This window comes from Hyphopichia burtonii (genome assembly GCF_001661395.1).
Source record: "Hyphopichia burtonii NRRL Y-1933 unplaced genomic scaffold HYPBUscaffold_1, whole genome shotgun sequence".
NCBI classification, from domain to species: Eukaryota; Fungi; Ascomycota; class Pichiomycetes; order Serinales; family Debaryomycetaceae; genus Hyphopichia; species Hyphopichia burtonii.
In genome coordinates, this window is record NW_017963728.1 from 2,716,036 (window position 1) to 2,729,174 (window position 13,139).

Sequence of the window (13,139 nt, forward strand, 5' to 3'; positions counted from 1 at the left end):
AGATTTAAAAAAAAAAAAAAAAAAAAAAAAAAAACTAAAAGAATCATCATCAAATCATCTTCAGGCAAACTCAATGGAGGAAATACAAAGATCAATAACCCTCGATCCTAGGCCAGGGTTTGTGGTTAAGACCAAGATACTAGAATCACGAGAACCCTTCAAGTACGGGGTTTCTACAAAAGTATTTATCAATGTTTGTCACGATAACCAGGTGCCACGACCTGCCATTGCATTTGATCCTAGTATAGTTTTCCCCTTAATCATTAAGAATGAATGGGAGATACCATTGATCGTGTCGAATGAGAAGCAAGACCGTGATAAGAAGGGACAGCCGAGTTTTGTCTATGACTGTTGCATAAATGAAAAGAGTTTCCAGTGGTGTCAAACTAACGTTGATTTGAGATCAATCTTGATTGAATGGTGCATTGAGGCAGTTGAAATGATGTACGAGTTGACATTGGAGCGCGAGTCCAGTATACCCAAGATGCTAAGCAAGGGAGAGTTATCCAAAACCCAGATTAAACAAAGCGAATTGACCGAAGGTGGATTACAAAAAAAATTGCAGCAATTGAAAGCAAATGAAACCTTGGGATTGATAGAAGAACTCAAGGACGAAAACTCAAACGAGGAAGACCCTGGCCAATTGCCAGACTTGATGAATATCAATAACAATGGTCAAAACAAACCTTTGATTGAAGAGATCAACGACATGAAAATTACTGAAGCCCCCAAGGCTCCTAAAGTCGAGCAGAAAATTGAATCCGCCATGAAACAGAGAGTCCACTTCGTACTAAGTTACCCACCTTTATACAACACCGACAAACAGCTAGTGACGGTGCAATCTGAACAATTGGACCCAACAAAAGTGAAAGCCTGGTTGGACCATGACCAGTTGGTGATTGAAAACAGCAATCCAAACCAGTACTTTGAAGGCGGCAGCTCAAACAAGCTTCTTGTCCCCATCAAAGCATCCAATTCTACATCCGCTAAGTGTTTCCACCTCAAAAGCTCCCATACTTTCAAGTTCTTCATATAAACTGTTAGTCTCATCGGTCAATGTTACTAAATTCCGTGATTCCGTGATTCCGTGATTCCGTCTTAAAACGCGAACAAGTTTTTTCTATCAAAAAAAAGGCTTTTAAGGTCTTCTGTTTCCTTCTGATGATATATTTATTGATTCATTGATTCATTGATTTATTGGCATATTGATTTATTGGTTCATTGATTTATTGGCATATTGATTTATTGGCTCATTGATTTATTGGCATATTGATTTATTAAGACATGTCTGAGGTTTCACCAATTTTGGCTGGCGAAAGGCCAGAGTACAGTTCCATAGACAAAGAGTTGGTATCAACCAAGCAAGAATTCACATACATATTATCGGCATCGTTCCCGTTGATAGTAGCCTTTTTACTTCAATTTCTACTACCGGTGACTTCTATATTTGCATGCGGGAAATTGGGCTCGACCGAACTAGCAGCATGCTCGTTGGCTATATGTACGTTCAATATAACGGGTTTATCAGTGTATCAGGGGATGGCTACTTCCTTGGATTCGCTTTGTTCCCAAGCATTTGGTCAAAATAAACCTCATAATGTAGGGTTATATTTCCAAAGATGTTCTCTTATGATGCTTACGGTTACGGTGTTCCCGCTTTCTTTCATCTGGTGGTATTCTGGAGCCATTCTTACCTTTTTGGTTAAAGATGGTGAACTAGCATTAATGTGTCAAGATTTTTTAAGAGTTTCTATTCTTGCAGCTCCAGCTTTGGTTTTCATGGAAACTGGTAAAAGGTTTTTACAAGCACAACACCTTTATAACGTAAGTCTTTATATTTTATTAATTGCATGTCCTTTAAATATCATTCTTAATTGGGTATTGGTTTGGCATCCGACTTTAGGCTTGGGGTTTATTGGTGCATCCTGGTCAATTGTCATTATTTTTTGGTTTATTTGTTTAATGATGCTTTTATATGTTTGTTTCATCGATGGTAAGCAATGTTGGGGTGGGTTTGAGCCTCGTAACGCTTTCTCTAACTGGATCCCGATTCTTCAACTTGCAGTTCCTGGAGTGGTGATGGTAATGGCAGAGTATCTTGCTTTTGAAGTATTAACTATTCTTGCTGCTTACTTTGGCACCGATGCCTTGGCTGCTCAATCGATTTCTTCCACCGTTGGTTCATTATCATTTCAACTTCCCTTTGCTGTTTCAGTAGCTTTTCTGACTCGTATTGGACATTTTGTTGGTCTGAGAAACGTTGATGCTGCCATCACTGTGGTAAGACTATCAATTATTTTTGCAGCCATTGTCGGTATATTCAACTTTAGTTCAATCATCTTGGGTCGTTCAGTTTTTTCGTCAATCTTTACTGATTCTGATCCGGTTAAAAAAATCAGTAATCACATCTTAATCTTAGTGGGCATCAACCAACTTTCAGACTCGGTCAATGTTTTGGCTGCCGGTGTTTTACGTGGTCAAGGCAGACAGCGGATTGGCTCAATTCTAAACTTAACTGCCTACTACCTTGTGGCATTGCCTATTGGCTACATATTAGCTTTCGTCTTTGGCTGGGAGATTTACGGTTTGTGGTGCGGCTTGCTTGTTGGAGTGTTCTTTTTAGCTTCCTCCCAAGTCATTTTAATCTGCAAAAGTAACTGGAATGATATTTTAATAGAAGCCCTTGAAAGACATGCTTGATACTTGTAATCTAACTTAAACTCTGACTTATACGTATATTTTATAGAATTTCGCAATAACTACAATTTTTTTTTTTTTTTGTTTTTTTGTATGAACCTTTGTAGACATCATCGCAAATTTTTTTTTTTATCTTTAACTAGTTAATACGTTCTTTTCTACAACCAGTAATGCCACCTAGAAGAAGATTTGATAAGAAGTCGGCCCAGACTTTCAGTATTGTGAACAGAGCACATGATGACTCTCGTTATTTCGATGAAGATGCCCTGCAACATGTGCTTGTGCCAGTGGGTAAGTCCAAAAAAAATGAAAAAGTACCCCAATTAACAAACGAAAATGCCAAAAAAAGAATATACTCTACTGAAGAGTTGATGTCGAAGCTCAAGCCGGAAGAAGTACAAGCCGTGAGAGCCAACGAAGGGTTGGCTGCCCAATATGGGGTTTATTTTGATGACTCCAAATATGATTATATGCAACATTTGAAACCTATAGGTAAAAATCAGGATGCAGTTTTCATAGAGGCCAATGAGAAAAAGGAAAAACCTAAAATGAAGGTTGAAGACTTGTTCAAAGATCAATTACCGTCAGAAAGTAAGCGTCATGTCGAGTACGATGCGTATGAAAACATTCCTGAGGAATTCAGAGGATTGAATCCTGATCTAGATCCTAGATTAAGAGAAATCTTAGAGGCTTTAGAAGACGAGGCATATCTTATTGACCAAGAAAAGAAGAAAAATGAAGTAGCAGAAGAGGACGATGACGATATATTTGCTACTTTATTACAATCAGGAGAAGTTGATGACGAAGATGATTTTTATTATGGATCTGATGCCGATCAGTATTATGATGATTATGATGAAAACTATGACGAATGGGACTTGGACAACTACGAAGATGAGTATAATGCAAAATACGAATCAGATAATTTCGAAGAACCAGAACATGCATATAATGAAGGGGAAGCTCCTGAAGAGTTGGAGGCTGCAATAAAAGATGATGAAATAGAAGCTCCGGTTTTAAACACTGGATGGGAAAAAGATTTCATGAAGTTCAAAGCACAACTGAAAAACAAACCTAATGATTGGGATTCAGACGATGAATTCGAAGATGAAGAAGATGACGTCTTGGCTGAACTACCTGTTAATGATAAAAAAGTCTCAAAAACAAAATTAAGAAAGAAAAAGGGAGCCATGACCGATACTACCTCGTTTTCCATGACTTCATCTGCATTATTCCGTACCGAGGGCCTCACCCTTCTTGATGATCGTTACGAACAACTTTCCAAAAAATTTGACAAGGAAGACGATGACCAGTATGAGGAGTTTGACATGTCCAAGGAAAGAGGTGACTTGGAAGGCATGTTGGATGATTTCTTAGACAACTACGAATTGGAAAGCGGAGGCCGTAAATTAGTTAAGAAGGACGAAGAGCATAAAAGACTTCAAGAAGCTGCAGACTCGGTCTCCAAAGGTAAAGCCGCAGCAAGAAGACGTAAAATGAAACAAACCTCTGCCCTCGACAAGCTCGGCGGGTCCTTTGGCAACATGAAGATATAATTATATAGGAATACACAAATGCTTATTGTAAGTAATTGCAGCCATAAACAGTAGGTACGGGTCTCGAAGATCATAATGCTCACGTGACCGCTTGTCAAATTGTCTTTTTACGGGGGGCTCCACTTTCAACGAAGAACAAAAAAAAAAAAAAAAAAAAAAAAAAAAAAAAATAAAATAAAATAAAAAAAAAAAAAAAAAAAAAAAAAAAAAATAAAAAAAAAAAAAAAAAAAAAAACAAAAAACCCAAAAATTAACCATAAGACAATATATCAACAATTCTTATCTTAATCCAACCTCCCACTTTCTTTCGTTCTTCACCAGGGTTTGGCTAGAGAGTTTGAAGTGCTTTAGTTTTTTCTGCTAAACCTGTTTCAAGTTGTATAACGTTCAAGATTAGGTTGATTAGATTAGATCGGATTTTAATTGTATTAATATTATCCGTATTTATTTGCTATATTTCCAATAAACGAAGACAAACACCAATGTCTTACCATACTGTGACATCTGTATCCAAGGTGTATGCTGATGTTTTGGCAACGAAACCTCAAGCGTATTGGGATTATGAAAATATTAATATAAAATGGAATGGACAAGAAAACTATGAAATTATTAAAAAATTAGGAAGAGGGAAGTATTCCGAAGTTTTTTTAGGAATAGAGTTAACTAGAGGAGAAAAGGTAGTTATTAAGGTATTAAAACCGGTTAAAAGAAAGAAGATTAAGAGAGAAATATCAATCTTGAAAAATTTAGTTGGTGGACCAAATGTAATTGGTTTATTAGATATTGTGAGAGAACCACAACTGAAAACTCCAAGTTTAATTTTTGAACATATAGATAATATTGATTTCAGAACTTTATACCCTACATTTACTGACTATGATATTAGATACTATATGTATGAGTTATTAAAAGCTTTAGATTTTTCTCATTCAATGGGTATTATGCATAGAGATGTTAAACCTCATAATGTAATGATTGATCATGAACATAAAAAAATTAGATTGATTGATTGGGGGTTAGCTGAATATTACCATCCGGGTACTGAATATAATGTTAGAGTTGCTTCTCGTTATTTTAAAGGTCCAGAATTATTAGTTGATTTCCGACTTTATGATTATTCTTTAGATTTATGGTCTTATGGTTGTATGTTTGCTTCAATGGTTTTCAAAAAAGAACCTTTCTTTCATGGTAAATCAAATACTGATCAATTGGTTCAAATTGTAAGAGTCTTGGGTTCAGATGATTTACATAAATATTTACAAAAATATAACTTGACTCTAAGTGAAGAATACGAAGATTTAGGTTATTACAATAGAAGACCCTGGGTCAGGTTTGTTAATGAAAATAATCAACATTTAGTTTCAGACGAATTCCTCGATTTAATCGATAAATTATTAAGATACGATCATCAAGAAAGATTAACTGCCCAAGAAGCAATGAACCATCCTTATTTTTACCCAATAACTAAGAATCTTTAATCATTCTAATATATTTTTGTCTAATTAACTTGTTATGATAATTCTTTTCAGTTCTTATACCGTATAATATAGTATTTTTCTATCTTATTCTCTGTAGTTTTGAGATGGTGCACTAAGTTAAGTGATTTTTTTTTTTTTTTTCCATGAACTTCTACGTTGTTGAATATATAAATCCTGGGGTTTCACAACTACTTCTACACTTATACTGCTCCACATACCAATCGCTTCCACAATGAGTAAAGTCTTCTTTGATATAACTGCCAATGGTGAGTCTAAGGGCCGCGTTGTTTTTCAACTTTATGATGATATAGTCCCTAAAACTGCTGACAACTTCCGTGCATTATGTACTGGTGAAAAAGGTGTAGGTAAACAAGGTAAACCTCTTTCATATAAAGGGTCTGCTTTTCACCGTGTTATAAAAGATTTCATGTGTCAAGGTGGGGATTTCACCAATGGTAATGGTACTGGTGGTGAATCTATTTATGGTGAAAAATTCGAAGATGAAAATTTCACCAAGATTCATGATCGTCCATTCTTATTATCCATGGCTAATGCCGGTCCAAACACTAATGGTTCTCAGTTTTTCATAACTACAGTTCCAACTCCTCATTTGAATGGTAAACACGTTGTTTTCGGTGAAGTCATCGAAGGTAAATCAGTTGTTCGTCAATTGGAAAGATGTGAAAAGGGTGAACAAGATAAACCAGTTGAAGATTGGGTTATTGCTGATTGCGGTGAGTTGCCAAAAGATTACATTCCTCAATCCAAAGCAGTTGATGATGGAACTGGTGATGTATATGAAGCGTTCATGGTTGATGATGATAAAATCGATGTGAATAAACCAGAAAGTGTTTTCAATGCAGTTAAACACTTGAAACAAATTGGTACAACTTATTTACAAAAAGGGGATTTGAAAGTGGCTTTGGCCAAATATGAAAAGGGTAGCTCTTTCATGGATGAATATTTCCCTGATGACTTAAAGCAAGAAGATATTGATGAATTAAATAAATTAAAAGCCTCCTTGTATTTGAATACCTCTTTGGTTGCATTAAAATTGAAAAATGGTAAGAAGACCGTGAGTGCCGCTAACAACGCCTTGGAATCCGAAGGCATCGATGATAAACTGAAACTGAAAGCATTGTACCGTAAAGGTATGGGCCAATTATTATCTAAAGATGAAGATGGGGCTCAAAAAAGTTTAGAAGAAGCATTGAAATATGCTCCTCAAGACGGTGGTATCTTGAAAGGCTTAAATGATGTTAAAATTAGTAAAAAAAATAGAAAAGAAAAGGAAAAAAAGGCCATGTCTAAGTTCTTTAGTTAGAGCAAGGATTACTAATAATTTATTCTTATAAATACCTAGCAATTAACGTACCCGAAACTATTTCGATCATCATTATGTAGTTGCAAGCCTAAATAGCCAATCATTCTTAAACCGTAACCAAAAAAGAAAAGAGGAAGCCGATATTTTAATTACCGGTTTAGCAAAATGACATTTACCATTTTCTGTCGACTTTGCTCCATTTGCGCAAATTGCTGCTAAAAATTATTCATCAGAAAAGCCTCACTCGGGTCCAGTAGTTTTCGACTGCAAAAGTTGCTTTGTATTACCTGTGAACTGAAGAATTTATATATAAGCTGCATTTGCCATTCATTCGGATTGAAGACTGGTTGTAGACATCATTGTCAATAACATGATTTTAACCATTTTCTTGACCTTGCTTACCTTGGTTGTATCCTACCCAGTGGATAATCCAAATGATCCGTACGCTGATTTGATCCAACCATATACTCCTTCTGGTGGTAACGGAACCGATAATTCAACTGTTCCTGATTATCGTCCTCTTTCCGACTTCGACTACCAATCTCTTCTTGTTGGTTTGAACCAAGAATATATCGAGTTAGATCTTTTCAACTACGGACTTGCTAAGTTTTCAGCAGAAGACTTTGAAGATGCTGGTTTAACATCTGCTGACCGTGACCTTATTCACTTTATGGCAATTCAGGAAGAGGGACATGCCCAGTTGATTTCGAATATGTTGGGGGAATCATCTCCAACTCGTTGTAACTACACTTATCCATTCGAAACCGTTCCTGAATTTGTGTCCTTCACCCAGCAGTTGACTAGATACGGTGAAAGTGGTGTCTACGGATTTTTAAGTCACCTTGATTCGAGAGCTGCCGCTAGTTTATTAACTGAGTCGATCACGACAGAAGCACGTCAACAATTTGCTTTCCGTCAATTTCAAGGATTGAGTGCAATGCCTTATGATTTTATTGTTGGGATTTCGCAATCATTCCAATGGACATTATTAGCCCCCTATATCACCTCATGTCCCGCTCGTAATCCAAAAATTGAATTTGAAAATTTCCCAGCTTTGAAAATTTTAAATGGTCCCGATGCCTTAAGCAACTCTACCGGAGCACGTCCTGCTATTTCCACCGTTAACAATACCTTGACTAAGCCAGGTAGAAGAGTTGAGTTCGCATGGGAAGAGCCTGGCTTGCCAGTTGGCTGGAAACCGGTTAAAGATGCTGTCAATATCAATTACACCAATGCCGGTGAATTTAATGGTAGTACAACCAAACACTTCAATGGAACTAGTATTCTTGATTCTGATTATGACGATGATGAAGCCGAAAAGCTCTATAGAACAACCAGTCTTGCTAAAGGTCCTCCTAGATTTGCTGCATGGCTTTCCCAATTGAATACAACCTATACCGAGCTCCATTTAACTTCTAATAATACTGGTTGGGCCTTGCAGCCAAACGCTACTGTTTTCCCTAATACCAATAACACAATTGTAAATGGTACTGCCTTCGTTGCTTTGGTTGATGAAAAAGTACCAATTACTGCTTTTAATGTTTCTAAGCTTAATGAACACGTTGTGGCTGGTCCTGCAGTATACCAAGCCGGCTAGATAATGCTGAGCAAAGTATTACTTTACATTAATGCTTTATTAAAATACATGAATTAAAATTATGAATTTAGATGTAAATGACCTCTTTTGAGTACAAATATCAATTAACCTATGACGTTTACCTTAAGCCGAGTCGGACCGTAGTTTTGGTGAAGTACAGCGACTTTAGTTCGAAAGTTCAACCAAAAAGTAGTTGCTTTTTCAATGTTCATATTTGGGTATTTCGGGACCAATTCCTGCATATTTTGCAACAAAACTACAAAATTCGCAACCACGTAACAATATATTCAAGTAAATAGATTAGAACTCATTTTTCCTTATACCGAAGTAACCATCTGGTGCAGACGAAGCATCTTTCAAAGAAGTTTTGAATAATCCGGCATCTGTACCAGAATAAGAAACAGAGTTACCCCACCAATTGATGCTCACTTCTTTATATTGAACCGCAAAAAATATAATAATTCCACCTAGAGCTACACCTGCGTCAAGAGCAGAAGATATAACGTAGGTATACTTTTCCCACCAAGCAGTATACTTTTTCTTTATATAATGGTTGAACGCAAAACAGACATAAAAACCAGGGATAAAGTAACTCAAGTTGAATGGGGCATAGTTAAAAAGACCACCTATTATTACAGCAGGTTGGAACCAACGGGTTTGTTTGAAGAAATAATGTCTGATTAAAAGACAGATTATTGCTAAAATGAATCCTATCAAGAAGCAGTAGGGCAATATCGGATATAATTTGTTGAAAACTCGCTTTGGCCCAATAACACCCCAAAACACAGAAGACGAGTAATAAGATGTTTCACTCGGACAAGTGAATTTATTTGGCTGATCTTCGGTACAAATACCTTTTAAATCATAGATTTCCCAGTTAATTACACACAACGAAGCAATTATTTGGAATATAGTACCAAACAACTGACCCCGGAAAACGGCTCTTGGAGGTACTTTGGCGTAATGGGCCATTTTTTGATCATAAACGTATTGCAGTGCTTGACCGGTAATATTATAACCCAAGGCCTTTAAACCCATAAAAGCGTTTGAGTTTCCGGGTAAGGCATAACCAATTATTAATTCCACGAAGACTTCGAGATTGAAGTAATAACCAGTGACGGCGTAAATGACACATAAGGGAATTACAAATACAGCATTTATACCAATCATTAATACAATTCCCCACACTGGAGTATCGGTAGCATAAACTTCTGCTGCTAATACTGCAAAAACAAAAGCGACAATCATTATTACAAAAAAGCACCAATCTGGGACTTCTTTATATTTAAGAATCATTCTTGAATGAGGATCATTGAAATGCTTGAACTCTGAAGACTTGAGATTTTTTATTTCCTTTAAAGATTTAACAGAGTTCCAAAGACCTTTTCTTTCAGTAAAGAATACGTAAGGAATCATAAAGGTGTATAATGCGCAATTTGCACCATAAACCAATAAATTACCAGCAGTTAAATATGGAGGGCCATATTCTTTATATTTTTTAAGATCAAACTTACTCTTGCTTAAAATGGATTTTACCGAGTACAACTCCCCAGTATTTGTATAAACATTATTATCATTAATTGGTAAATAAGCAGTCCACTTATAGTTGCTGTAATACATGGCGACGATAATTATGAATCCAATAAACATACCAATCATCATATTCATATAAGTATAAAATGGAAATGCTAAAGGAAGCCAATAACCAACAAAGTTCCAATCAAATGAAGTGATCGGGTTAAGGCCCAAACCTTGCATTGAGCCAGTTATTGTTGTAAGATTGAAGTTTTCGGGTGCAATCCAAGTCATCCAATTGAAATAACTTAACGCTTGAAAGATAAAATTTGGGAACCATAAATAAACGAAAGAAATTGCAAACAAGAGGAAGAATAGACGGTATCTGGTTATGCTCCAGCCGTTGATAACTTCCTTCTTTTCTTTTGTTAATAAAGCTCTGTTAAGAGCAAGCGTTGGCAAAATTGTTGGCCAAACAGCTCTAACAGGATAAATGACTATCCTTCGAAGTAGTCCAGCAAATCCCAAACCAAATAATTGGGTAGCCAAGGATATTAAAATTTGATAACCAATAGTAATATAAGTGTTACCATAGAAAATTTTCAATTTTTCTACATAAAAATTATAACCAACGTACATACCACCAATTGCAATGTCAAACATAACGGTAGCGAACATTTGCTCTTTGTAGTTCCAAGGCCCAGGGTTTAAAGAATGTCTAGTCCCAAAAATGGTGACCCCCCAATCTGGTAAGATACGTTCAAGGATTAGCCCACTTGGATACATTAACATTTGACAAACCGATGCCGAAATTGAGATGGAAGGATTTCTTCTTGAAAATAATTCATTTACTCCGGTACCAACTAGACACCAAAAAATACCTAATAAGTAGGCTCTGAAAGTTTCACAAGGTAGAGCTGGATCATCACGGGGAGAGCTTATTGCTCTTACTTCTGGATATGGCGAATGGTATTCGTTGAGCGCAGCGTACATTTTTACCTGAAAAACGTAATCATCATAGCACAGATCAACATCACAACCTTCAACCAACTTTTCAATTAATTCATAATCTTCTAAAGGGAAATTAGGATCACCTTCATGGTACTCAAGACAATTTTTCAATATTTCGATTGATTTATCAAGAGACAACTCGACAGTTTTAGCATAAATATATTCGACGTCTTCTATTTTTGAGTCAAGAACATCAGCATGTCCCAATTTCTCGTACAAAACTTGTCTATAGTCTGCCTGGTACGTCGAGTGAGTGAATTCAGTTTTATCTTCGATCTTTTCGTCAGACATTTTTTAAAGGGTAGACAATACCTTAAGTTCCAAAAAAGATTTCCCAGAGTATAAATAATAGACAACGCTCCATCAGCATTATCTGATCGGATCGTATCATCTTTCAAAATAAGCCAATAGAATGTCAAATAGGCAAAAAAGTAATCCTACAGACTCCGAAGGCAAAGTTATCAATTGTCATCATTTTTGTAATAAATTTTTAAAGGAACTTTGTTACATTTTATGGTACCTGGGAATTTCAATTGGCCGTATAGGTGTTAAATATAGTATTATACGGCTATCGGGGTGCGTTTTGTGTATTTTTTTGATTCCCGAGACTCAACAATTTTGACAGATTAAAAGTTAAGAATACGAAGACTTTGTTTCATTAAGAACGAATTGAATTCACCTTTTCTTTCAAATGCCGTGATTTAATGCAGCCGCTCTACATTGTTCATTGGAGTTGACCAGAGAAGTAGGATCTCAGCCAATCGGAGGACGTCTAGAGATTTGCACCTGCCGAGCTTCGTAAATGGATCTTCAATTTCTCCATGATGTCAAGGCTATTGCATTGTAAAATATTCTAATACTTTTGTTGAAAAAAGTACACTATTAAAAAAAAAAAAATCGATGGATCTGATAATCTTACAAGGTTTAAAATGATCAAATGTTCTATTTTTAAAGTATAAACCTATTCAAGCAAAGGTTTTTTAACCCAAATACTATCGAATTGAAGGCCTTTAGAATTGATGAACACTTGAGCAATTGGACACAATTCTTCAGTTAACTCTCTTAATTGATCGAATTGTTCATCGGTGGCATTAGTTTCAACTTCATAAACTACTTTCAAAGTATCAATTTTAAACCCAGGATATTTTTTTGGATCTTTCAAGACAAGAGATAAACTGGAGTCAGTTTGAATATCGGCTTTTCCAATCTTAATACCTAAATCCTCGGAAACTTTTTTAGCAGTAATATTTTGACAGCCAGAAACACTTGAAAACAAATGATGGATTGGATCGGGATGAAGATCAGTTCCCCCTAATTCTTCAAATAAATCATTTTGAATAACGTGGGCCTTACCCCCTCCAAGAGTCTCTAATTTTTGTATATATCCATTTGAGTTACCGCGTAAGCTAAGGGACAATGAACTTTTAACGGTGGTGGACGAAAAGTTTCTAATTAAAACTTTATTAAGTTGTAGTTTCAAAATACTTCTTAACATGTTTTGGTGAGCAAACTACATTCCAAAGAATACTTGGGGGTTATTTATAAGGGTTATTTATAATTTGAAAAGTGTGGTTCATGCTCGTGGATGCTGACTCGAGTCTCTGGACAGTCTTCTTGACTGCCCTATTGGCTGCTTGAATCAACCGTTATTAAGCGAACGGTATGAACCACAGTTAAATGAATTTTCGCATCAATTGAAGTTAAAATTACCTAAATGGTATTAGTAATCTGTCAATGGATTCATGACTCTGCTACTTGATTGGTCATTAGACACTGTGGCATGTAAGAGTTCTATATCGCGTTTCAAAAAAGCTAGTACATAAAAAATTTAAAAGCACTTGTTAAAAGCTTACTCTGAAATTGATTAATCAGTATGAATTATCAAAATAGTGTGAATAAAAAATAGCATGAATTGTCAAAGTAGTATATCAAAATAGTGTGAATAAAGAATAGTATGAATT

At 35.9% G+C, this 13,139-nt stretch overlaps 8 protein-coding genes across 8 annotated transcripts; 6 read left to right on the forward strand and 2 right to left on the reverse strand.

Moving 5' to 3' along the window:
• Window positions 1–70: 70 nt before the first annotated feature.
• On the forward strand, window positions 71–703 carry HYPBUDRAFT_86016 (uncharacterized protein; the record flags this gene model as incomplete). The annotated part of the gene is made up of 1 exon (XM_020223765.1): window positions 71–703. A coding segment is annotated over one exon (633 nt), but the record flags the coding sequence as incomplete, so codon positions are not given.
• A 581-nt stretch (window positions 704–1,284) lies between these two features.
• On the forward strand, window positions 1,285–2,700 carry HYPBUDRAFT_4419 (uncharacterized protein; the record flags this gene model as incomplete). The annotated part of the gene is made up of 1 exon (XM_020223425.1): window positions 1,285–2,700. The coding sequence occupies one exon, from the start codon at window positions 1,285–1,287 to the stop codon at window positions 2,698–2,700; it is 1,416 nt and encodes a 471-aa protein (XP_020079630.1).
• Window positions 2,701–2,987: 287 nt separating this feature from the next.
• On the forward strand, window positions 2,988–4,253 carry LTV1 (Ltv1p; the record flags this gene model as incomplete). The annotated part of the gene is made up of 1 exon (XM_020220706.1): window positions 2,988–4,253. A coding segment is annotated over one exon (1,266 nt), but the record flags the coding sequence as incomplete, so codon positions are not given.
• A 482-nt stretch (window positions 4,254–4,735) lies between these two features.
• Window positions 4,736–5,731, forward strand: CKA1 (casein kinase 2 catalytic subunit; the record flags this gene model as incomplete). Its single annotated transcript, XM_020223426.1, has 1 exon — window positions 4,736–5,731. One exon carries the CDS (start codon window positions 4,736–4,738, stop codon window positions 5,729–5,731), a length of 996 nt encoding a protein of 331 aa, XP_020079632.1.
• Window positions 5,732–5,963: 232 nt separating this feature from the next.
• On the forward strand, window positions 5,964–7,055 carry CPR6 (peptidylprolyl isomerase; the record flags this gene model as incomplete). Its single annotated transcript, XM_020220003.1, has 1 exon — window positions 5,964–7,055. The coding sequence occupies one exon, from the start codon at window positions 5,964–5,966 to the stop codon at window positions 7,053–7,055; it is 1,092 nt and encodes a 363-aa protein (XP_020079633.1).
• A 68-nt stretch (window positions 7,056–7,123) lies between these two features.
• Window positions 7,124–8,721, forward strand: HYPBUDRAFT_151833 (ferritin-like domain-containing protein). The gene has a single exon (XM_020220707.1). It carries the CDS (start codon window positions 7,426–7,428, stop codon window positions 8,650–8,652), a length of 1,227 nt encoding a protein of 408 aa, XP_020079634.1. The 5' UTR covers window positions 7,124–7,425; the 3' UTR covers window positions 8,653–8,721.
• A 15-nt stretch (window positions 8,722–8,736) lies between these two features.
• HYPBUDRAFT_165083 (small oligopeptide transporter) lies at window positions 8,737–11,612 on the reverse strand. Its single transcript, XM_020222687.1, has one exon. It carries the CDS (start codon window positions 11,467–11,469, stop codon window positions 8,953–8,955), a length of 2,517 nt encoding a protein of 838 aa, XP_020079635.1. The 5' UTR covers window positions 11,470–11,612; the 3' UTR covers window positions 8,737–8,952.
• Window positions 11,613–12,139: 527 nt separating this feature from the next.
• HYPBUDRAFT_165084 (OsmC family protein) lies at window positions 12,140–12,991 on the reverse strand (the record flags this gene model as incomplete). The annotated part of the gene is made up of 1 exon (XM_020222688.1): window positions 12,140–12,991. Exon 1 carries the CDS (start codon window positions 12,671–12,673, stop codon window positions 12,140–12,142), a length of 534 nt encoding a protein of 177 aa, XP_020079636.1. The 5' UTR covers window positions 12,674–12,991.
• Between the last annotated feature and the right edge of the window lie 148 nt (window positions 12,992–13,139).